Genomic DNA, 25755 nt, shown 5'->3' on the forward strand with positions numbered 1-25755 from the left:
AACATGCCCCCCCCCCCTTTTTTTTTTAAATGGTGACCTTGTAATACATCACACCTTAAAGGATTTTTCAGTTCTTATTTTACTGCTTCACTTACAAGCCAAAAATAGGTAAACTTCTCACCTCTTTAAGAAATCTCAAAATGCTGTATTAAAAAAACCTTGGTGCACAAATTTACTAATTTCATGCTATCTAGTAAATACAATAAACTTTACTGATACATTTACAGCTGTCAGTTTTCAAAGTTCTGAACAACTTTCAATTGGTAAAGGAAGGATGGCAGCTAATTTTACTTAGCTGTCAGTTTATTATTAATATTCACTTACAGTACCTTGTTATTTTGGAAGAAATTTTTTGGCTGGAAAGAAAAAAGAAGTGGCTTTTTGTAATCAGGAGGATGCTTGCGGTGAATGCCATCAGCTTTGTACTGCAACATTCGGCCAGTTTTGTTTACCATCCAATACGGACTGTGAATTGCTATGATCATTTGTCCAGTTGTATAGGTCACATGAACAGCAATATCTAGTTCAGTCTTATCCATTTCAGTGATACAAGAGAATGTGATGAAGCCAATTTCTTGCTGATTAGTTCTTATATGGTACTCGCTTTTCCAATTTTGATCAAGATAATTAAGTAACTGCAATTCCAGCATGGTTTGATCCAATACTGCATTATGAATCTGAGTTGAACATCCATCCTCTAGAGTGTCCCATTTGTTACCATTTCCCTTGGGAAAAAAAAATTTTTTTTACATTCACATGGGACAAGATATACAGTTGTAACATCATCTTGGTTTAACTTTATGTGCCTTTTAAAAACGTTTATTATTTTAGATGTACAGAATAGATAAAATTTTAAAAAGCATGTACGTATGTCACTTAATTACTAAGTTTTGTGCCATAAACAATCCTTTAATCTTATTACTGTACCCTCTCTGTCCTCTCTTCCCTCGATTCTCTCCATATTGTTTTCTTTGACTTGATTATATAATTTTTTTTTTGGCAGGGAATATCTCTTATTTGTTTATGAAATCCTTAGCACATTTTTAGTCACTCAACAGTAATAAATGATAATTTAATAAATTAATAAATGATTATGAAAAACTTATTAAACAGTATTTTGAGATTTAGCATCTTTTACTGAAATCACTGGAAAAAACCTCTAGTAGTCATCACTCAATTACACATTTTTTAAATTACAGTGAACTTCATTTTGGATTAACTTTTATTTGTATTCATATGAAAATCGCATATGTTTGATATGAAATTAAAAAATAATCATCACTGATTGACCTCATATATATATCAAGCAACTCTAGAAATACAGTAGATACTTGAACACAATTGTTAAAATCCTTTGGTGATGACATAAAATTGCCCCTTACTACCAACAAACTTCTGTATTCAAGGTATTAGTTGAACCACTGGACAGTAATTCAAGGAAGACCAGCAACATACCTTAGTTATTCAAAACAGCAATTTGTGATAAACTGTATCAAAAGTTACTGAGGGTTCTAGCATGGCCAAAATCATTTGGAACTAAAAACAGTACATCACTCACCACCATGACACGCATCTCAAATCTGAAAGAAGATTGGAATCCACACTGGAAGCTATAATTTATCTGTTTAATTACCAAGTGCACCTGGTATTGAAAAGCCATATGTAGCACATTCCATGCCTTCCCCCAAAAAGGAAAATTTCACATTAGTCTGAGAAGCACTTCTGTGTCAAAAGATTGTTTCGCTTGAAGAGGGGGAAAACCTCTGCATTTTTAACAATCATTATGTAAACAATATCTGTCAATAACCAATCTATAACCATCCCACTTTTTTTAAACGAAGATGAAAAAGGGTGAATTAAGTACCCATTAATACAATGACTTTCAATGGGATTTGGGCTCCTAAATCAATGTTAAAATATTTTACCCATTATCTATAGGGAATCTAAAATCATCGCAGAGTTCAACTGAAGGACCTGTTATCAGCCTGAGGTAGGCAAAATTAATTTTTTTAACTGCATCTGTTTCTGGAAGTTGTTTTATTTAATGACAAATGTGGAAAACAGTCTATCTGTTGCTCTTATTTGTATTAGAAGTAATAGTCTCTATTTGAGAGTCACTTGGGTGAGTTTTAACACAGCTCAGAACAGGACTTGTTTATTATTTGTATGTCTGTTTGCTGAATATAAAGAGCACTTACATCAAAATGGATGTTTATTTTTGGTGTCTCCTTTCTAAATTTCCATTGCCCTTCTTTTGGTAATATACTAGGACATAGACTTACTGATGCCACTGTTTCTTGAGGCAGTCACAGTCCACATGAAAAAGGATCCTGCACATTTATGCTGCAGAGATACTAGGATTCAGTTCTACTTGACAGTCAAAAATGGAGTCTCATATGGCAAAGTTAATATGTACTGTACTAAACTTACCTATAGTGGAAGTGTTGAAGTTTCTCTTTGCCTACATTTCATATATTTGATGTATTTATAATTCAGGATAGCATCTTTCATACTATGGTATCTGTTTCTCCTCCAATAGACCAAACATCACTCCTATAACATCTATAGTTGTGTTTAACTGATAATGCAGCAGAAACATTTCTGTGCTTATTTAGGCCTGCCCGTAAAAGAATGTTTACTCTCAACCAAATTACATAGCATATACTGGAACAATACAAAAATAATAACTGTGAAGATTACCTGTAGAGAATAAGTAATTGGATAAGGAAGAAGATTGTGGAGGAGGAGAGAGGGCCATAAATGAATAACATATGGTAAATCCCATCGATCATCTGCACATACTGAAGATGTCAAGGTATCTTTTACTGGCACAACATTAATAATAAGTGAATGATTAGTTGATTTGATGGACTGGCATTTCCTCTGTATTAAGTTGCCAAAATTTTTCATAATTTCATCAAAGCTAATTCCTTCACACATTTCATATTCTCCACCAATTCCAGTTTCATCAGTTACTGGTTGCAAACAAAGTAGTGATCTGCAGATGAAAACATTTTTAAACACTTCTGATAACTTCTAATCTCTCAGTAACAAACTTCTAAAAATAGAAATTTTAATAACAAAATTCAAACATATATTTATCTAATTTGTTGGTTTCAAACAACTGTTTCTCAATATAAAATTAAAACAGAACATAGCTATTAAAAGAGGAAGCAAAAAAAATGCTTCTAACCAAAGGGTTCTTTGAGTTGTATGTGCACCCCTTTACAGAACTTACTGGAAAGCAGTGACTACTGGAGACACATAAGGGACTTTGAAACCTCTCTGTGTATTAGGAAGAGTAGGAGCCAAGATTCCTGCTTTTTTCTGTTGTGGGGTGTCAAGCTAATACAAATCTCAGATACTGCCCTTCTCTGAGGCGCATAAAATATGAGGGATAATGACAGATATCTTGCTTTTTTAAGTACAGTACCAATTTAATCTAATTTGCTTCCTGGATTCAGCCACTGTATTAGAGTACACATGTATCCAGCTGATTAAACCTATTAGTAGTATGCTCCTACAGCCAGAAACTACCTGTGCAATGAATCTGATGTTACTAACACCACTAAATCATTTTGAAAAAAATAGTAAAACCAGAAATATAATTTAACTACAGTATTTATAATAAAATGTAGCAAAAAATGTTTAACAAAAGTGACAATGGGAGGGGCAGAAGTAATTTCAATCTTTGTGCCCCTAATCATTCAATCAAGTGTAGAGACTGCTCTTTATTGGATGACCATAATCATTTCCTGCAGCACTTGGGCTGGAATTTTCAAAGGAGTCAATGGGAATCCGGTGCCCACCACCCTAAACTCCTTTAAAAATCTCAGACTTGGAGCAGCTCAAAGTCTCCCTGCCCAATATTTATCCTATTTAACTTTGAGGCCCTGAGAAAATCTTAGCATGACATGGTATGGCTGCTTCTTCATCAACAGTTCTAAAAACTTTCAATAATGAAAAGAACATTCTGGAAAACTTGCTTAATTTTCAATCAAAAAAATATGTATAACTTGTCTTTGTATTTACTAGATTAGCCATCATTACTTATACAGTATATTCTGTATTAAAAGAAGAATGTAAATAATCACCTGTAAGAGGTCAGTGGTATGTTAAATTCGTTTATTGGTGAAGCAGTTCCTAGACATGTTCCATCTTCAAAAAGACTCAGTGGAATTGAAAAATGATTTCTTATCTGTGAAAAATAAAAGTCTGCATAAATTACATTAATAAAAGCCTTAAAGATCTAAAATATTTCAATTATGGTAAAGTGCAGAATGAGAAATTCCTTATAACCAATCCTGCAGATTTCCAGTAACCACCCAAAACACATGAAGGAATCTGTTATCTACAGTCAGGTCCTCAGATACTATAGAATATGCTCTGAGGAGAAAGACCAGGATGGGGTGGCCAACCTGAGCCTGAGAAGGAGCCAGAATTTACCAATATACATTGCCAAGGAGCCACAGTAATACGTCAGCAGCCCCCCATCAGCTCCACCCCCTGCTCCCAGTGCCTCCCACCCACTGGCAGCCCTGACGATCTGTGCCTCCCCCTCCCTCCTGATAAACTGTTTTGTAGTGTGCAGGAGGCTCTGGGGGGCGGGGGATGGAGGAGCGAGAGCATGGCAGGCTCAGGGAAGGGGGTGAGAAGGGGTGGAATGGGGGCAGGGCCTGTGGCAAAGCCAGGGGTTGAGCAGTGACCACCTCCCGGCACATTGGAAAGTTGGTGCCTGTAGCTCCAGCCCCGGAGTCGGTGCCTATACGAGGAGCTGCATATTAACTTCTGAAGAGCCGCGTGTGGCTCCAGAGCCACAAGTTGGCCACCCCTGGTCCAGGATATACATTTTAACATACTCAGCAGTGCTTTCACGAAACAAGGACACTCCACCAGAGAAGCAGATCACATCATGGAATGGGCAACCCAAATACCTCAAGAGAACCTGCTTCAATACAAATACAAAACCCCCTCCAACTGCACACCCCTAAGTTGTCACCTACCACCTCACACTGGAACCCATATGGGGTATCATCAAACTACAACCCATACTTAATGGGGACCCCATCCTGAAAGAAATCTTACTTGAACCACCTCTTCTGGCCTTCAAACAATCCCCCAAACTCTTCAAGCTCATCATCAGAAGCAAGCTCTCCACAGATCAGGACACACTAATACAAAGCAGCATCACACCATGGCAAACAACAGATGCAAAACATGTAGCCATATCTCCACTGCTACAATGATCAATACCTCCCACAACACATGTTTCAAGATCCATGCGTCCTACACATGCCTATCACAACATGTGCTGTACTTCATCCAGTGCATTTCATGCCTCAACAACAACTACATGGGTGAAAACAGAACATCACTACACTCTCAAATGAACTCACACAGAAACATGATAAGAGACAAAAACACCATTTCACCCTTGAGTGAATGCTTTTCAAAATACTATCTCACTTTTCACAATCACTATATCTGACCTATCTATCCTCATCGTCACAGGAAACCTGCACAACAATTTCAAAAGATGACCCAGGGAGCCTAAATTCATAACTTTGCTAAACACTAAATATCATTGACTGAATAGACACACTGGATTTATAACATAATACAGTAACTCCGTTGATTAAGCGAAATAATGTTAAGCAAATCCAATTTCCCCATAAGAATTCATGTAAATGCGGGGGAAGGGGGGTTAGGTTCCAGGGAATTTTTTTTTGACACACACACTCTAAGTTTTAAATAAACAATTTAATACTGTACACAACAATGATGATTGTGAAGCTTGGTTGAGGTGGTGAAGTCAGAGGGTGGAAGAGGGTGGATATTTCCCAGGCAATGCCTTACTGTTAAATGATGAACTAGCACTCAGCTGAGCCCTCAAGGGTTAACACATTGTTAATGTAGCCTCACGCTCTACAAGGCAGCACAAATGGAGGGAGAAGAGACAGCATGGCAGAAACACACATGCACACACACACTGTGTGTGTGTGTGTGTGTAGACAGACACACCACATGTGTGTGTGAGAAAGAAGCGCTTTGCCCCGTTAAGTATGCTGACCCCACTCTAAGTACACTGCCTTTTTAAGTAGATCAGCAAGTTGAGACAGCAGCTGCTGCCAGCAAGCTCCCTCCATCCTGAGCCCTGTCATGTCCATCCCCCTGCTCTGTGGAGATGGGGTAAAGGAGCGGGGGGAGGGGGACACCTGACACTAGCACCCTTCTTCCCCTCTGCACAGCAAGCAGGAGGCTCCCAGGAGCAGCTCCAAGCAGAGAGCAGGAGCAGCACACGCAGTGGGGGGAGGGACAGCTGAACTGCCCAGCAATTGATAGCCTGCTGGGCAGTTGCCGCACAGGGAACTTAGGGGAGCTGATAAGGGGGGCTGCTTGTCCACCCTGGTTCCAAGCCCCCACCAGCTAGCTCCGATGGGCTGCTCTTCCTGGAAGCAGTGGACAAAGCAGGTGGCTGCCAAACAACTTAGAAGGGAGCATTGTGCTACTTTAAACAAGCACATTCTCTAATTGATCAGCAACATAACTGAACAATGTTAACTGGGATGGTGTTAAGTGAGGAGTTACTATACAATAATTTATAACCCGCTAACAATGTCCCTCTCCCCACCCCCCAGCTGACTTCCCCCACTTTCTTTGTCCCCTATGACTGAAAGGGTTTTAACGGGCCACTTCACCTTTTACGGTCCCTTGAAATGTGTGTTAACTACTCATGTTAAAGGATATATTCCTCCATGTATTTAGCAGTGACACTCTGATTATGCTTCCCAGACCTGAAGAAGAGATGTCTGTAAGCTCGAAAGCTTGTCTCTTTCACCAACAGAAGTTGGTCCAATAAAAGATACTACCTTAACCACCTTGTTCCTGTACATATGGCACCCTATATCATGTGTTTTAAAGAACTGACTCATATTTAGACAAATATTTTAGCCTAAAACCATCCTACCATGAGTGAGAATGAAGTAAAATTAGACTTCAGCTGTAAGCTCCTTTTCAAGGAAATAAACTTAAAAGAAGTTAGCTTTCGAGGAAAGGCAAGTATACCTCTATAATAAACGATACCTTTCAAAAGATCTTCCTTGTAGCAAAACATGAAGTTAACTGTTTGCAGGTCAAGAAACTTACAGAAGAAGACAGTACTACAAAATTATAGCAACTGTTTAAAAAAAAAAGTTCTTCAGCCATCACATCTGTTATAATCAAAACTGCACACGATTACTGTTGCTCATGTACACACACTTTTTTTTATGTCTTAGTGTGATTCAGTATTGGCAACAAACAGGTAATGAATATTGCTAAATCAGTTTAGTTTGTTTAAAAAAATCCTTTTTTAATCTTCTTAATAATATTTCTGCTTGGGAGAGATGTCTGATATTATTTAGGTGCCCTGAAATATGTAGACGTGTATACAAATTGATTATTAAGATAATAATATAAAAAGCATGAAATTAAAAAAACCTGAATTTTCTGCAAGGAAATGTAAAAGTATTCACTTTTCTATCAGATATTGATTCTGATCTGTTTTGGCAAGGCCTTCATTTGATATATTTCATAAAATCATCAACTGTGGAAGTTACACAATAAACCCATGTATCTGTGATTAGACTAAGCAGACAGACTCTGCATCCTCTTATAGAAAATTCTGATATATGAAGTATCAATCAAGTATTTATCTGATTACTCCTTTTTTATGAATAACCTCCTCTCCAGTGTGAAACATCTGTGCTGTGCTTCTCTTACAAATGTGGAAATACTGGTAGCAGCTTAGCTTTTTCTACTGGATAACAACCTATCCCACAGTGAGACACTATGGACGAGTAAGGAGTAAGGAAAAATTAGCTCAGCAGATGGTATCATTCAAGGGACACAGCTCTGGAAATCTGGTCCCCTCAGGGATAAAAAAAGTGAAATGATTTTGCTTACTGCTGTCTCAAAATCAGCTTCAGAACTATGATTGCAATGGACAAAGTAGGAGCCCTAAACAGCCAATTTATTTACAGCTCTAGAGGCCAAGATTCTGCTTCAGAAGGCAGAAAGGGAATGGCTAAATCCCAGAGATTAGTGGAGATAGCTGAACCACCTCTGGTATTTGCAGGTAGAGATGCAATGCAAATACCTCAGAGATGGATCAAGATCCAGAAAAGTCTTCTGGGGGACTTGGTAGCAAAGTCTACCTGTTTCAAGATTGAAGACAATAGGGAGACTACAGAGTTATCTGTAGAAGACAAGGATGGACGTGGGCTTTCCAGCTTGGACACTGAAGTCTTCCTCCTCCATTACTGAACAGTCAGTTGAGATCAGCTCTGAGGAAGCAAAGGTCTTAGCAATAGGAAAATGGTTTGATTTCTTGTCCTTGGAGGATTGATACTTGCTTGGAGATGTCTATCCAGACCCTGCACATTGCATCTGACAGCTTGGATGCTGGCTGACTACAGAAAAGCTGACTGGCTGTGGTTCAAGACTTCTTTCTCCAAAACAGAAAATCTGAGAACAGATAGATATTTAAAGCCAAATGGAAAAGATTTTCTATTTGAGCAGCTCAGCATTAGCTTTCTCTGATAACTGCTCACATTCTAGGAAGGAGTGGGAGTCCCATGAAATGTAGAAATAGGTGTCTTGTATGTCAAGAGCCACAAAGCAGTCCATTGGATCCAAAGAGGAGATAACAGAAGCAAGGGAACTATACAGAATTTTGAAGCAACAGATGAAAGTGTTGAGATTACTATGAAGATCAAGGACAGGCCTCCAATCCCCTTTCTTCTTTGGCATTAAGTAGCAATATGATTGAAATCACCTATCCCTGAACTCTGGAGACCTTTCTCCTACTGTTCCCACTTGAATGAGGGCAATGTACTTCTTGCTTCAACAGTCTCATAAGAAGTGTCCCTGAAGAGGGACAGGAAAGAAGCTTGACTATTTTAAAACTATATGGGACATCCCCTTGCTGATTAGTTTGAGGACCCTCAGTCCAAGCTTCTTGGAAATAGGAAAAGCAGTTGGAAAAAGGGGTGGTGGAGGAACGTGGATCTGAAGGTGGTCCAGCTAGTGTCTTGATGTGTGTCAAAACCTTTTCTTACCTGATGCCTCAGACTGTGGGGCAGCTGGGGAAGAGGCAGAAGATCACCTCTGGTGAAATTACCTCCTCAAGAGTTCTGAAAACCATTGCTGTGGATAGGACTGAGTTTGTGGTCTCTGTCTATAAAATGGTTGTGTTGGATGCTTCCTCTTTTGGGGTTGGGAGTACACACCCAAAGATCTTAGGAATGTTCTTGAGCCCTTTAGATTATGGAGTGCTTCACCCATACCTCACAGGAGAGCTTATTGCCCTCAAGTGGGAGGTCCCTCAAGGCTTACCTGAGAATTCCAATGCCTGCAACCAGGAAGATCTCTTCAACATGGTGGTGACTATTGTTCTGGCTGCTGGGTCAGGCGCACTGAGGGCTGCTTCAAGGGCCAGTCATGAGGGATTTTAATTACTTATGCTAGTCTTTCAGGACTCTATGAAGATGGAAAGTCTGTCCCAAAGCAGAAAGCTGTATTTTGAGAGTAATGCCCAATAATTTGGTGGTCTGAGAGCTTGCTGAAGAGATGCCTTCCTCCCAAAGACGTCTAATTTCTTTGGGTCTTTCTCTAAAGGAGTGTATTTGAGCTGACCTCGCTGATTTGATTTTTCTTGACCTGACTCCACCACAAGAGCATTAGAGATAGTGTACTGGTAAATATATTCAAACCATTTACCAGTCACGTGGTACTGATTGGCTGCTTTTAGAGGCTGCTGTCATTGAGACAGGCAATGCCAAATCATTTTGGCCAGTCTGAGCAGCCCATCATTAAGGGCTATTAACATTAGCCAGTTGCCCCATAAAGGAAGACTAAAGAATATCCAGAAGCTTATACAGGTGTTTTCTCCTGTATAAATTCCCAGTGGAATGTCCAGAATCTCCATAATTCTTTTCAATAAGTCCTGGAAGACTTTCAGCTCATCCATAGAAGCTGTGAATGGGGGGTGGGGTGGGGGGGGGAGGACGGACCCTAACAGCTTTATCTGGAAAGAGCAATAAGATGGCCAGAGGCTGATAAGGTTTGGGAGAATGGCCATTCCTACTCTATTCTTCCTTGCCCTTTACAAGTTGAAAATAGGACAGGAGAGAAGCCTGATACAAATGAAGCTGTATACTTGGCAAAGTGAATCTGTCTGTAAAGATCACGGATTATGCCAATTGCCTGAGTATGGATTTACTTCCCAGGGGAACGAGCACAGATGCGATTGGTAGCAGTAGTTAGGATAACATCGGTGGATACTCAAAGGGTGCTCCCTATTCGTTCCCAATTTTTCTGGTATCCCTCAAAGATTCATCCCTCAATTCTCTGCCAAACTCTCACTGTGCCGCACACAGAGAAGAGGGGGCATGCTCAGGAGAGGAATCCCTGCTATGTGCCTCTGAGGTTGAGGGGCACTTCTGTTACACATGCCCTGTGGGTTATTTGGTAACGACCTTCTGTAGCCTCTCGATGAGAAAGGTCTGTTCGCACCAAGTAGTACATGGCTGCTGATACGCACAGTCCTTGAGCCCCTGGAGCGGCAGTCTCCATTGCTTCCGAAAAATGTAATTTGTGCTAAAGAGAGACATCTCACAATAGAGACACTCAGCAGCATAATGCTCAGTGCCAGAGTATTCGGTGAGAGGTTGGCATTGGAGGCACTATGGTCTACGATATGGACAGAGACCATCGGTGCTGGGTTGAGTTTTAGTGTTGGACATCACTTTTAGGCTTCTAGAGAAGTGAACATTAGGGGGAAATCCCTGTGATCCCTATTTGAAGAAGGAAATCAACATCTGCCTTGGTCCTGGAAGTGATGCTCCTTCTGGCCACTTGCTGAGCACACCACCAAAATGGACAACGAGAGGGGCTTATGCAAAACGGCTCAGTAACTCAGCTTGGCATCTCAGCTCACCTGGGCACTGGATTAACCTGATATCTGGAGATTCTCTGAAAGTCTGCCAAGATCCAATGAGACTTGCATGGGCCTCTCTGGGAGAAAGTGTTTCAGTTTTGCACCTCTTGCCTTCTGGGTCCTCTTGTAAACAGAGCAGCATTCTGGAGCATGTCTGTCTTCCAGGCATAACAGACATCTGAAGTGCCTGTCATTCCTAGGCATCAGTACACTGCAGGAGAGGCAGAGTGAACACCAGCAATTTATGGTTGGCCGTTTCAGAACTGCTATATAGTGGTTGGGGGGAAGGGATAAGGCCCTTATACAGAGGTTATATAGGCAGGAAGAAAACATATCACAACTCTATTCTTAAGTCTAACACTTCTTTTAAACCAACAGGGGGTAGGGGAAGGAACAAAAAAAAAACCCCCAAAAAAACCTCATCTAGAGTACAATAACTAACAACTATTCTGAACTAATACAAACTATGCTCGCTAACTTGCTAAGAGCGAAGAACATGGATACTACAGGGTTCCACCTCGCAATCATAGGGGGCAAGAAGGAACTGAATGTGGTTTGCAGCCACGAGGCCCTTTATGTCCATGGCTACAGGAAACGAGAGGGCACTAAAGAAGCAGGTGCAGCCCAATGGACACTGCTATTCAAAAGAATACAATCTCATGCTTGTGAGAGCATGCTTACAAAGAGTGGGAAACTCGTGGATAGTCACTCAAAGAGCAGCCCTTTGTTTCCAACACCAAAGATTGAAAGGGCTACAGATATTAACAATGAGGGATATGGCATCTTCAAGGATGAGAATGTTCAGAACATCTCAAATCAGCTATTTGTCAATTAAGTCACAGATATGACCCTTCCTGTAGTCGGACCCAGTGAAGCTAGGAAGATTAAGAGGGCCTGAATGAGTCAGGATGTCAAAGAACAAAGTGAAAAAATAAATAAAATAAAGCTTATGCCTTTCTGTAAGTATTGGTGCATTGTGGGCTTTCCAGGACTAAAAATTCCCTGACTTTCTACAATTAAATCTGTGTCTCACTGCACAAAAACTGAAAGAAATTTAAATATGAAGTATGTCCTGTTGAATCTAAAGGATGCTTCCAGGAGATTGCTGATTACTTGGGAGCAAGTAATAAATAGGCATCAGGATTCCCTTTATTTTTAATAATTCCCAGTTCATAAAGCAAACGTTTTTTTGGGCTAGGGACACAAGATAGGTCCAATGATCAAGATGATATAGTTTTAAAGGTAACACCACTGGACAGGTAGGTTCCATTTTAGATGAGGCGCCTGAACGCTGGTCTGTCAGATTGTACTACTCTAAGAAATTTGGCTACCTGGGGATTTTCTGCAAGTGAGCCTGAGGTCCCTATGTAAAGCACACTACTATCTATGAGCAGATATTTTACGAACAGTGGTGCTGGGTTGGAGACCTCTGTTTCTGCCTTCTTGGAGAAAGTCCAAAATGATTGGAATTCCTAGTTTTATGGGATTTGCACTGTGCTCTTGGCACCAGCAAATGAATCTGGACATTACAGTGGAGTATAAGAACATATCAATGGCCATACTGGGTCAGACCAAAGGTCCATCTAGCCCAGGATCCTGTCTTCCGACAGTGGCCAATGACAGGTTCCCCAGAGGGAACGAACAGAACAGATAATCATCAAGTGATCCATACCATGTCGCCCACTCCCAGCTTCTGGCAAACAGAGGTTAGGGACACCATCCCTGCCCATCCTGGCAAGAAGCCATAGATGGACCTATTCTCCATGAATTTATCTAGTTCTTTTTTGAACGCTGTTATAGTCTTGGCTGTCACAACATCCTCTAGCAAGGAGTTCCATAGGTTGGCTGTGCGGCGTGTGAAAAAAATACTTCCTTTTGTTCGTTTTAAACCTGCTGCCTATTAATTTCAGTTGGTGGCCCCTAGTTATTGTGTTATGAGAAGAAGTAAATAACACTTTCTTATTTACTTTCTCCACACCAGTCATGATTTTGTAGACCTCTATCATATCCCCCCAATGTCATCTCCTTTCCAAGCTGAAAAGTCCCAGTCTTATTAATCTCTGCTTTTAGTATCAATACTGGCCTAAATGAAAGTAAAGGCCTTAAAGACTTTGGAGGGCTGGCCCAGACGTTCTAGTGCTTCTCTCTCAAAAGACAAACTGTGTTAGTTGAAATCATTTCAGATATAGATGAAGAAAAGGACTTCAAGAGAATTTCCAGTCTCCATGGAAGCTGTAGTGGAGGCCCCTGGTTCAGCTCTATCAGGTCAGAAACCAAGGTGTTTCCTCAGCCAGTGTGGATGCCTGTTCTAACTTTGTTTGGACCACTTTCCCCACTAGTGGAAATACATAGAAAAGGTCCTGTGACCAACTGTGTGATAAGGCATCTGTCCCCTTGGATCTGGAGTCTGTCTTCGTGGTGAAGTATTTTGGCCTCTTTGCATTTGTATGATTTGTGATGAAGTCGCCTGAATGGAGGCAGAAAGTCTGAACACTAAGACTGAAAACCTTCTGATTCAATCACCACTTGGAGTTACTGACTCTGTTTGCTGAGCCAGTCAGCTTTTTGTTTCAGATCCCCTTTTATAGGGATCGCTTGGAGGGAAAGAAACTGCTCCACTCACCTTCATTATTTCCATTGCCTCTGCATGTAGCACTAGACTCCTTGTTCCCCCTTGGTTGTTTAAATATGTGACCACAGTTGTGTTGTCTGATTGAACTAGGACATAGTTCCACTCTACCAGAATGGAACCTTCACAGAGCCAGCTTGACCACTCTCTCAGCTCTATGGTGATTATGCCGTGAGCATTTTCCTCCAGGCTCCAGGGCCCTGAGATGCTTGAGTCTCCAAGTGTGCTAGTCAGTTGTGAGAAAGAGGATCCTGAAGGCAGATGGGCATGACTTTGCAGACACTGTCATGGTCCAACCACCACTGTAGGAAGTGGAGTACCTGTGTTGGAATCTGTACTTAATCTGTCATGTATTCCAGGGAGCAGTTCCACATCTTTAGCATGAAGGCTTCTGATGTGTGATTGTGCGGATGCAATGATCTCTTTATATGACACCAGAAGGCCTAGCACTTGAAGGCGCAGTGGTATAGTAGGCCTCCTGCAGCTCCAGAGCAAGCTAAGATCCAAGATTTTTCTGAAATGTTTTTAGTGATGGATAGATCTTTGCTATCAACACATCTATTTCTGCTCCCAGATGAATTATGCCGGTGGATGGAGTTAGGGAACTTTTCTTGAAATTGATAAAGCCATGCACCTGTAGGAGATCAATGCCCAGGACATGGCTCTGTGTGCTGCTGACTGTGATGGAGCTCTCATCAGCATGTGGTTCAGGAATGGGTACCGGCATGTTCCCTGTGACCAGAGTCTGGCAACTATCACCACCACCATCTTTGTAAACCTGGGGGCCGAGGACAGGCTGAACCAGACTGTTTGATACTGATGTTTCCTGCCATAGGCAAACCTCAGAAGCCTGCAGTGACACAGTCTGAAGAGAATACAGAAGTATGCATCTGCTAGATCCACTGAAGTCAGGAAGCACCCCAAGAAAGGGATGACACCATATAGGCCAGATTCCCCAAATGAAACTTCGTTTTATTCATCTATATGTTGAGCCTTTGGAAGTCAGCTGGGTGCAGGCTAGGCACAACTCATTGTCTGTCATTCCTGGGAAGACTACCTCACAAATGGAACACTGCTTGGATTTAACCTGGTGCTTTTTGACTGCTCTGCCCTGCCTGTATGGGGACAGAGGAGCCAGCAGGAAACAGCTTTGGCAGAGGATAAGGTGAGTTAAACCACCGAAACGTTAATGACCCAAGGAGGAAGAGGAAGCCAGAAAGAAATAACTGCCTGCCACTGCTCAAAAACAGGGTAAAAATTAAACTAACAAATAAATGGGGGCAGGAGCAATCATACCATCAACTGACTGTTAATGCAGAGCAGAGGAACTAGCAGCAAGCAGGAGCAGAGGGGGTATGGTCAGAGGGCACAGGGCCAAAACTTTGATCCACCTCCATGAGCTGCTCAGTGGAGGGGAGGGTCCCAGTTGTCCAGAATTGTGGGATACGTTGGGCTGCAGAATACATTTAAGCTCTTTCAGACCATTCCTTAATACCACAAGACTTAAGGTAAAACATTCCCAACTATGGAATAGGTTTCCATGACTAGTCCACAACTTGTTGGGGAACAGAGACTCACATTCACACATGGGGATAGGCAAACAGAACCTCATGTTCTTGTCCCCACAATATCTGAAACTGTGTTATAGCTGTTTCCCTGGTTGGTGTGAATGGGCTTTTTCTGTTGTGAAATAGATTATATAAAGCAAGTGCTGTACTAATGTACTAATCTCTCTAATGATTATCTGTAACAGTGCTAAAACAATTCCAGTCCACACTGGTAAGAGAATCTGTGCTAGAAAAGTTCTCTCAATAACTGTTCTTAAAACATGGTTGTAAACATGGGTGATGTGGAATTATAGTCAATACAATCACCCAGATTAACAGTCTTATAAAAAGGTATTGGAAGAAAACTGTAGTACCTGTACAGGAGAACGTACAGTTATCATCTTACTCCCTTCTGCCGTATCAATTTGACAAACAATGGATCTTTCAACACCTGACTCCTCATGTCTTACTCCATAAAGACATCGACCCACTTTTGTCAACGGAATCTTGTCAGCAGTGGAGTGTTTATGAGGACCTCAAAGTTGAAAAAAATACACAGTTATAAATTAATGAAACAATCAAAGCAGCATGTACATACATTTGAAAAACCAACAATTTATACAAAAAAATCTGTGTTCAAGAATTTTTACTGTAACAATAAATCTGGAAACATGAAGAATATTCACCGGTTTACAAAATATAATATGGAATTATGCTATTTCTGATCTGAATGTCACTCTCTTAGAAGTAAAATTTCTCAGTAGTTTGGCTAATGCTACAAAATTGTTTTTAGAAAGGATGAGTTAATCTCTAATATTTTTAATGTGTCTTTTACCACTAAAAATCATCAACATTGTTTTGCAAAGACTGATAATTTATATTAAGTTTTGCATCTTTTAAAAAAAATGTTTATTGCTGTGGTGCAATAGCTTCACTCATTAATGTTTCACAGTAATAATGAAATAAGTGGTTGAAGGTACTCTGACAAACTAGTTTTGAAAAGTCCCAAATTCACAATTAATAAACTAGCATTATCAACGTTATTCAATTGCAAGCTATACAGTATTAAAATAGGTTCATTATTTTTTGAATTAATAAACCATGCTAATTTTCTTTAAAATCTTTATTAAAAATCACCTTTTCCAGGACCACAATACATAAATGCTTAAACTGTCTAGAAATAGACTCAAATTTTGGAGGCACAATTTTGCACTCAAAGTTGTGTATGCAAATGAAGTCTGAACTACTTGTTTCCGGGCACAAAAATCAAAAACTGAGACAAGGCCTGTCCAAAAACTGGGGCCTACATCATTATGGCATAGAATAAACCAGCAGACCACAGTAATTATGCTCAAATGTATCATATGTAAATTTGAAAAATATTTACATACACACAAAACAAATCTGATGTGACTCTAAAGTAAGATTTAAGATATTCCTATGTCACTGGAAAGCCAGAAATTGTTCCTTTCAAGCAATAAAAATCATATTAAACGCAAGCATTATCTTCTTCACTGGGAAGATGCACTACTGATGTATACAAAAGCAGAAGATTTATTATGCAACTTACTGAGCTGAATGTAAAACATTTTGCTGCTTAGGGTGGTCATTGCTGCGAACTGGTCACTCTCACTTTTAGTTCTGAGAAACTCCATGTTTAGACTTTCCCCATCTTTTAAATGAAATGTTTTTGCTCCAGACTCAACATTAAGGACTTTAAAGGAATCACTTGGTGAGACAGTGATGGGAAGTCCTAAGGAATTCATTATTACAAATGGTGCTTGATCTTTTTTGAAGATGTCTGAAGTTTTGCTAGCTGCTTCAGCAAATGCCTAAAGAACAAAATAAATTTGTTAAGATATATATTTAAAAGCACAAATAACCCCAAGAGATACTAAATACCAAAGTGTTATTTAAATCTAGATTACCTGTATAAAAAGTCATCTAAACTAACACTGAATTTCTTGATTGTGAAGAAGTCCCATTTAAACAGATAGGTGATATTTCTTACCATGCCCAGGTTACTCAACATTTGTAGTCCACATTTGGATAGTGTAATGTTCAGCTGGTCTTTCGAGGAGATGTTTATTACTGTTTTATATTCTGGCACCTTATAGCGTTCTTCTTCAGCATCTGATTCTAATGCTCCTTTAGCCTTCTTTTTCATCTAAAAAAGCCAAAAATGAATTTTACCAAAAAAGAAAAGGGGAAATTAATTGTCCAATGATTTTCTTTCTAGGAATAATCTCTGCATCAATCCGAGACATTTGGACTGCACTTCTCAGCCTGAAAATACTGATGACAGAATTCCCGCCACTGCTGGGGGTATGTCGGGGGCAGGAAGGAAAAGTAGCTGCACTTTGACTATTCAAAGCTGGGATATGGTCCCCTGAGAATAATAACCATCTGGTAAAAATCAGAGCAGCATCCAGAAGATAAAATAAGAATGAAAAGGCTGACACCAAGCCCCAGAGCTTTTATGGACTATTCTCTCTACTGTTTATAAGAAGAGAGGTATTGCTCAAAATTTTAGGTTTACCGTATTTTTTCTAATCTGAAAATTTAAATCCAATCTTCTCTATAAAAAGCTATTTTTAGTATAAAATATGATTAATTACTATCCCATAAATATAACCGATTATTAAGGGAACACACACAACTAACACAGCATTCCTTGAGCAGAGGGCAACTATCCTTAAAAAAAAAGCAGGCTGTAATTCAGCAGCACCCGGAAGCTGCACTCTATTGAAAAACTTATACCACTGACAAGGATTCTGATAGTTAAGGTTCTGATAGTTTCCATTCAAAATACCTGTTTCAAAATGTTAAAGACTAAAGTTCTATGATAGCTGAAACCTGGCATAATCAGACAGATTTTTCTTCCAGAGAGAGTAACTGTAACAGTGGTTCTTTGAGATGTAATGCAGATATGTATTCCACTTAGGTGTGTGCACATCTGGTGCGCTGGAGCAGGAGAATTTGCTTAGCAGTATGCATGGAGGGGTAACGCTCGCACCTCATGGCCTCAGACCCTCACCATAGGCCCTCCCTCAGTTCCCTTGCACCGAATGCCCAGAGATAGACTCCAATGCAGGGGGTCAGAAGGTGGATCGAGGAATACATATCTACACCACATCTCGAAGAACCACAGTTAAAGAAAAAAAGATTACTTACTGTGAGTAGATGCAGCTGTGTAAATCCATTTAGATGATTCACAAGCAGTACCCTCCCCCGCGTCCCCAGAGGAGGGGCTCAGAGTCTACCTAAACAAGGATTGCAGGACAACCCTTCTGAAAGTTGCATCCACCCTGGCAAATGCGGTGATGGCAAAGCGGTTTGTAAATGTACCTATGGAAGACCACATGCCAGTCATGCCAATGTTCAATATGGAAAAGTCACTGAGGAACGCTACTGACATTGTTTGCACTCTCGTCGAATGAGCTCACACCCACTGACTTATTTCATATGCAGTCTTGATACAGGATGGTATAACTCTAGAGATCATCCGTGAAGAGGTCACCTGACCCTTCATACAATCTGCATATGACACAAACAGGCAAGGCGAAGCACAGAACTGTTTAGTCCTGTCCAGACAGAAGGATAGACATCACCTGACATATAATTTATGGAGATGCTGCTCCTCCAGAGATGAATGCAGCTTAGAAGGAATACAGATAAGTATACCATGTGGTTCAAATGAAACTGAGAAACTGCTTTAGACAAAAATTTTAGATATGGTCGTAAAGTCACCTTGTCTTTGGAGAATTGTGTATAAGGAGGCCCTGCCATCAGGGCCTGCTACTCTCACATACTCCTCATGGATGTAATCACTACCAGGAATGCAGTTTTCTGAGACAAAAGCAGAAAGGGACAAGATGCTAAGAGCTAAAACTGACGTCCTATCAGGCTGCTGGGACAGAGAAGGTTCCACAGATGAACTGGCTCTTGGACTGGAGGAGTAGACAAAGAAGCCCTTTTAAGTATCTTGTCACCATGGGACTGGAGAAGACTGATCTTCCCTGAATAGGGGGACGAAATTCAGATATCACTGCCGGATGCACTTTCAATGAAATAAGAACAAACTCCAATGACTGAAGGTGCAGCAGGTACTCCAAGATGTCATGAATAGAAGCCAGCATCAGTTCAATTCTACGGGCTAATGACCATAGGAAAAGTCATTTGCCCAACAAGCCATCCTGGTAGAGGGATTTCTAATGTTGAGTAGAACCTTCTAAACAGCCGTGGAACACAGCTCTTCCTCCTCATTCAGCCATGCAGCAGCCATGCTGTGCTCTGGTTTCTGTGCCTTACCATGGCAGGACAGCTTGCATGCTCTAATGATCCCCAGAGTCTGTGTCGGCAGGGGCTTTTTGCTCCTGATAGGCTCAGCCACGCTGGATTGGTCTGTGGGGTAGGGGCCAGACAAAACAGACACCTTGGTCCTCCAGGTTCGGGGTTAGGCACAGGGCTAACAACCCTGTCCCGTAAAAAACAAAGTAAATTACAGAAACAGCGATGGAGAAATTGACCATTACTGTGTGTGATGGCCTTCAGGAGTCAATGACACATATGACTGCCAGTGGTGAAAGCTAAAAGGAAGCCACTAGCATGAAGACTGAAGTGCTCAACACCAAGACAAAAACCAAACTTGTTTTTTTGAACATACGGACAATGTACGAAGCAGGGAAGCTAGCTCAGCAGAGACGCTACAGCTTACACATCCTAGGTGTCAGTGAGAGCAGATGGATGCGATCAGGAAGATTAACAGCAGCCTGGAGAGAAACTTTGCTGTTTTCTGGACGGGTTGATGGACAACACCATGAGGTTGTTGCCATCCTTTTGAAGAAGGGAGTGGAGCATTCCTTCCTTGAATGGAAATCCATCAGTAGCAGACTTATGAGAGCCAGACTGAAAGGGAAACATAATAATATCACCCTGATTCAGTGTTATGCTCTGATAAATGACAGCGATGAGGAAGTAAAGGACAAATTCTACCTTACACTACAGGCAGAGTAAGAGAGAGTATCATGCCACAACCTAATTATTGTCACGGGAGACCTGAATGTCAAGGTCGGTAAGGACAACACAAACAACGACAAAGCAATTGGAAGACATGGGTGTGGCACGCTGAATGAAAACAGAGAAAGGCGTGTTGATTTCTGTAATACGAATGACCTAGTCATCGGTGGAACCCTATCTGAACATTGTGAAATTCACAAGCTGACATGCTGTTCTCCAAATGGCAGAGATAAGAACCAGATTGACCATATCATGATCAATGACAAATGGCGACGCTCACAGACAGATGTGAAAGTGAGAACAGGTGCAGATGTTAGCAGTAACCACCATCTTGTGACAGCCTCCATCCAGCTAAAACTGAGATGTGTGGGTCCACCAAACAAGGGACATAGACATTATATCGACAAGCTAAAGTCCCTTGAAATATAGAAAGCCTTCGTTCTTCAGTTAAAGAACAGGTTGCAAGCACTTGCAGACCTTGATGAAGAGGAGGGGATTGCAGATGAGGAGATTAACAAGAAGTGGAACAAAGTAACAGCAATTTATAAACAGAGCAGTGAAGCCTGTCTAGGCTACAGGCAGAAGAGAAGGAAGGAGTGGATTACACCCAGCACATGGAACTCCACAGAAACCAGACAAGCCCTGAAGAAAAAAGTTTTAGTCACAAAATCCCAGAAGCTAAAGGACAAATACCATGAGCAGTATAGCAAGGCACACCAGGAGGTCAAATGCCTTGTGAGAGAAGACAAACGGCATTATATGGATAATCTGGCAACACAAGCAGAGGACGCAGCTGCTCGTGATGAACAAGGAACCATCTACAAAATGACACGGCTTATCAGTGGTAAAAGGCAGACAGCAACAAACACTCATCAGGAACAAACAATGACACCTACTAACAACCGAAAAAGAACAAGAAATGCACTGGACAGAGCATTTCAAAGAATTGCTGAACAGAGAGCTACATAAAGAGGAAGCAAACATCCAGGAGGCAGAAGATCTTGATATCAACACAGACACCCCAACTAAGGAAGTGATCATTCAAGCCACCAAATCTTTAAAAAATGGGAATGCTCCTGGTAAGGATAACTTGAATGCAGAATTGTTCAAGTAAATCCTAAATTAGCAGCATCTATCCTGGCCCCTCTATTTACATCAGTCTGGGAAAGGAAAAAAGTACCGGATGAGTGGACCAATGTGGTTATAGTGAAGATACCAAAGAAAGGAACTCTCAGTGATTGTAATAACTGGCATGGTATCACACTTATCAGTGCTAAGCAAAGTATTGTGTAAGATCGTAGTCCAGCATATATCAGAGGCAGTTGATAGCATTCTCAGAAAAGAGCAAGCTGGTTTTTGGAAAGAGCGTGGATGCACAGACCAGATCTTCACTCTACAAAACATAATAGAACAGTGCTTAGTTCAGTGCAACTTTACATAAATTTCATAGACTTTAAGAATGCTTTCGATAGCATTCTCAAGAGCAGCCTATGGCACATTCTGCAGGCATATGGAATTCCTTTTCATATAATCAATGTCATCAAAAGCTTCTATTTCAACTTTACATGCAGTGTTGATCACAGTGATTTCAGTTTTGAAGTGGCGTGTCATGTCTGCAATCCTCTTCAACATTGCCATCGACTGGGTAATGCGGCATACAACAGAAGACATGCCAAGAGGCACTCTTCTCATCCCTTGAAGACCTGGACTTCACAGATGATGTCACTCTCCTATCACACTCCCAATACCATATACAAGAAAAAACAACTCGACTCAACGCATTCAGCCAGCAAACTGGACTGAAAATCAACAGTAATAAGACAGATACCATGACCTTTAATATTGCTTCACCATCGCTAATACGGCTAGAGGATTATGTTCTCACCAATGTAGAAACATTCACATACTTGGGCAGCACCATCAGCCACGACAATCTCAAACCAAGATCTATTGACACAGCGCAGCCAAGAGGATCTGAGCACCATCATTGCCAGGAGGTGTTGGAGATGGATCGGTTATGTGCTTTGGATGGAAACTGATTCCATCACCAGAATAGCAATAAGATGGACACCTGAAGGCAAGCGAAAACGAGGCCTCCCAAAAACAACATGGTGAAGAGCTGTGGAAGCTGAGCTTCAGGGCATAACAGTGGGGGCAGTTCTGAGGGCGCAAGTAGCCGGTCTGACTCGTCCATAGCCCAGAATGATTAGGGTGCTGATACCAATGGTGGAAATGGTACGGCTGGCAGCTAGTACTCCTCCTCAGTCTCCGATGCTGGGAATGGTGTCGATCCCAAAGTCAACATTGGCACTGACATAACTAAGAGTTCCAAGGTGGAAGGCAGTGACTGCTGCCTCAGCAACACTGGCAGTGCTGGCCACATAGAAACTGAAGTAGTTCCTGGTACCGAGGAGGTTGCTTATAAGAAGTCTGGTACCAGCCCTGTTTCTCCTGAGTGTGGAAGGGAAACACCAGGGTGCAGCATCAGCAGACCCATAGGTTCAGCAGCCTGTCCAGCCAACAGAGCTATAAAGGACACAGCCCTGGCAAAGTTCTGGACCAAGGGAGAGGTCAAGACAGAACGACAAAGGAGGTCCCTGTTGTCTGATACACTGCCAGCGCTGAAGCAGCCAGTGCCAGCATCGCCCTCACTGGTACCTGACTGAAAGGACACCCTCGGGCCAGAACCAGAGTCAATGGTACAGGGTTTCTAACCTCCTGGCATAGTGTCGGGGAGTAGCTGACAGGACCTGCTCCATCCCATGCACCAGAATTCACCATGTGTCAATCCATGTTCCTTCTAAAGGAGGGAGACAAGTCCCCACAGCACCTGGAGTGGCGTCCCTTGGTCTTATGTGACCTTTTCCTCAGCACACATGGTGGGGAACAACTCCTTAATCTCTTCGGAGAGGTGCCAGCTCCAGGAAGCGAAGCGGCAGCACTTTCCGAATCCAAGGGTGACCTATGATCTGATGAGGGCCTCGATACTGAAACAGTCCACATGGCATATTTGAGCAGGTGCTGCTTCAGATGGAGATTCCTGGCCACCTGTCTGTTTTGCGAACAATCTGCAAATCGAACACTGCTTCTTAACATGGGCTTCAGCTAGACACAACAAGCACCGTGTGTAGGGATAGTTAGTAGGGTTTGCCCCACCCACACCACAGACAATGTTTAAATCCAGGTGAGGGCATCATTAGGAGACAAACTACAACTACCACTATACTGGGGTACTCATGAACTATGCAGAACTAGAAAAAAACCCCACTGAATAGAGGATTGTGAGGTTGAAAACCACACAGATCTCCAACTCCAGCCACAGGTGATAAGAAGGAACCGAGGAGGGGTCAGGGTGGTGCCACCTCAGAGCCAGGGGAAGGGCTGCGGTCACAAGACGCAAGCTCCGCCCCTCTATGGATACTGCTAGGCAAATTCTCTGGCTCCAGCACTCTGGGCGCACACACCTAAATGAAATACGAGGCTGCATCTACTCAAAGAACAACGGTTGGTTTAATCAATGTGAAAAAGAAAACATCTTTTCTTTTTCAATTTCAGTTTTTGTATTCAATTTAAAAATGAAGTTTTAAATATATACTTTGGCAAGTGAGTAGTCACTGTAGACTAATCACTATGCTGCATTCCGTGAACAGTTTCTGTCTCTAAGTTAATCATGATTGTACATGCTCTAGATATAAGAATGCAAAGAGGGGAAAAAAGTGTGGTCAATCAAATTCTAACCGCACTCACTTTTAGCCAATATACATAGTGTGACAAAGTTCCTCCTCTACCTCGGTGGGTCTTGTGCTTATTGGAGGATTTGCTCGCCTTGGAGCTTCACGGCAGCCCTTAGTTTGGCCGTTTTCGTGAACCCACAGTCCAGGTCAACTCCTCCTGTGTCTGATCAGGAGTTGGGAGGTTTAGGGGGAACCTGGGCTTACCCTCTACTCCGGGTTCCAGCCCAGAGCCCTGTGGAATGCAGCTGTCTAGAGTGCCTCCTGGAACAGCTGTGCGACAGCTACAACTCCCTGGGCTACTTCCCCATGGCCTCCTCCCAACACCTTTTTTATCCTCACCATAGGACCTTCCTCCTGGTGTCTGATAATGCTTCTACTCCTTAGTCCTCCAACAGTATGCTTTCTCACTCTCAGCGCCTCTTGCTGCCAGCTCCCCACATGCACACAACAAACTGAAGTGAGCTCCTTTTTAAAACCCAGGAGCCCTGATTAGCCTGCCTTAATTGACTAGCAGCTTCTTGATTGGCTGCAGGTGTTCTAATCAACCTGTCTGTCTTAATTGTCTCCAGAAGGTTCCAGATTGTTCTGGAACCTTCCCTGTTACCTTACCCATGGAAAAGGGACCTACTTAGCCCAGGGCTAATATATCTGCCTTCTATTACTCTCCTATAGCCATCTGGCCTGACCCTGTCACAATAGTTAGAGTTATATGAGCCTTGTGGCCTACCCTGCATTCTATTCCCTTGGCATACACGACTGAACAGGGTATTAACTTTAAGTTCAAATAGCCTTGCTCCACCCGTTCATGTTTCAACCCAAAAGTTATTTAAAATGTAGATTTGTATGTTAGTAGTTTCAGATTACACTTCTGAAAATATACCTTGATTCCAAGAGTCCATGGTTTGAATTCATCACTCTTTTCAATTTCTAGTGGTTCAAGCAAAGGTTCCCACACACCAAACATCTCATTATAATAATGCACCTAAAAAAATATAAAATCATCAGAGTACTGAATTAAGAAAAGATACACCTTAGAACCAACAGCAAATAATAAAAGATGCTCTATAGACTCAAACGGAAACTTCAAAATAAGACATTATAACACGCTGTTTGTTTTCATTATATTAGAATATAAAAAACCTTTAAGTAAAACTAAAATAAAACATGAAAAAACCATGGGACTGACATCCTGGCCTCAGTGGAGTCAATAGGAGTTTTGTCACTGATTTCATGGAGGCCAGGATAGTAGAATCTGACTATAAAGGGAACTAGAGACAAAAATCTTTTACTTATACAACACAAAGCAAGCACGGCCCGTAAGGCAGCAGCACAAACTTCCCCATGACCCAATTCCACATAAACGTGTGTCAATTTTAATCAATAAGTTCTCTCTACATAGCCGTTTCTACCTTTGGTGTCTTTGAGAAGCATGCCAATAGAACCACTGGGATGTGGATACATGTCCAGTATAAGCTGGACTAAAATTACCAACCTATTTCATACAGGCTATTAAACCACCACCTGATGGCAACAGATTTCATTTTCTACTTACTTTTCCAGTTCTAAATATAAATAAGTGGCCTAGAGTGAAAAGTTCTGTATCCCATTAGCAATTCTCTAACTCAGGGGTTCTCACAGTCTTTCATAATGTGTAATGTCTTAAGAGATATTGTCTTAGGGACCATTTCCTATCCTAGTCATAATTATGCTACATTCATCTGGCAACTATTATAATTGCTTATGTGGAATTATAATACTGGGAAAACATTCATTATCTGTCTTTAATGCAAGAAGTGTTTTGTGTTTTTGGAAAAAGTTGGTCATACTTTCCACTTTTATTCTTTGTAT

The 25755-nt window shown here is 41.4% G+C and overlaps 1 protein-coding gene across 5 annotated transcripts in view; it reads right to left on the bottom strand.

Annotated features, from left to right (window-relative positions):
- Positions 1 to 25755, bottom strand: part of VPS13A (vacuolar protein sorting 13 homolog A) — a 277386-nt gene that overhangs the window by 93610 nt on the left and 158021 nt on the right. For all 5 annotated transcript variants that reach the window (XM_074953217.1, XM_074953216.1, XM_074953215.1 and 2 more), the window contains exons 42-48: positions 24788 to 24889; positions 17166 to 17321; positions 16725 to 16986; positions 15529 to 15689; positions 4095 to 4198; positions 2701 to 2998; positions 330 to 725 (exon numbers count right to left, since the gene is read on the bottom strand). In XM_074953217.1, coding sequence (XP_074809318.1) covers positions 330 to 725; positions 2701 to 2998; positions 4095 to 4198; positions 15529 to 15689; positions 16725 to 16986; positions 17166 to 17321; positions 24788 to 24889 — 1479 coding nt within the window. The remainder of the gene's footprint in view (positions 1 to 329; positions 726 to 2700; positions 2999 to 4094; positions 4199 to 15528; positions 15690 to 16724; positions 16987 to 17165; positions 17322 to 24787; positions 24890 to 25755) is intronic.

Source organism: Natator depressus, chromosome 5, assembly GCF_965152275.1.
Source record: "Natator depressus isolate rNatDep1 chromosome 5, rNatDep2.hap1, whole genome shotgun sequence".
Taxonomy (NCBI): domain Eukaryota; kingdom Metazoa; phylum Chordata; order Testudines; family Cheloniidae; genus Natator; species Natator depressus.